General features: G+C 51.0%; 1 protein-coding gene across 1 annotated transcript in view; it reads left to right on the forward strand.

Annotated features, from left to right (window-relative positions):
* nelfa (negative elongation factor complex member A) overlaps nucleotides 1–345 on the forward strand; it is a gene marked incomplete at its 5' end in the record, with an annotated part of 1,976 nt that continues 1,631 nt past the window's right edge. The window contains 2 exon segments of the mRNA XM_035675345.1: nucleotides 1–95; nucleotides 241–340. Of these exon segments, the coding sequence (XP_035531238.1) occupies nucleotides 1–95; nucleotides 241–340 (195 nt within the window).

Here is a 345-nt window from a genome sequence, read left to right on the forward strand (position 1 = left end):
CCCCCACCCAGCCTCCCAGCACACCCCAGACTCCGACCCCGACACCGACCCCTACAGCACCACAGCCCCAGCCCAAAAAGAATCTGTCACTCACGGTAAGGTGGAGATGGAGAGCGTGTGTAGTTGAAAATCACATAAACTTTACGTAAACTCCTCTTCAGTGTTGTTGAATTTATCCATAAAGTTCTGTGTGTTTAAGTTGTCAGTGTCTAAATTCTCTGCTGTGTTTCTGCTCCTCAGAGAGACCAGATGTACGCAGCTCAGGAGATGTTCAAGACGGCCAACAAGGTCACCAGACCAGAGAAGGCCCTCATCCTGGGCTTCATGGCTGGATCCAGAGGTACA

Source organism: Morone saxatilis, unplaced genomic scaffold (assembly GCF_004916995.1).
Source record: "Morone saxatilis isolate NCDOM2014 unplaced genomic scaffold, NCSU_SB_2.0 Contig4, whole genome shotgun sequence".
Lineage (NCBI taxonomy): Eukaryota > Metazoa > Chordata > Actinopteri > Moronidae > Morone > Morone saxatilis.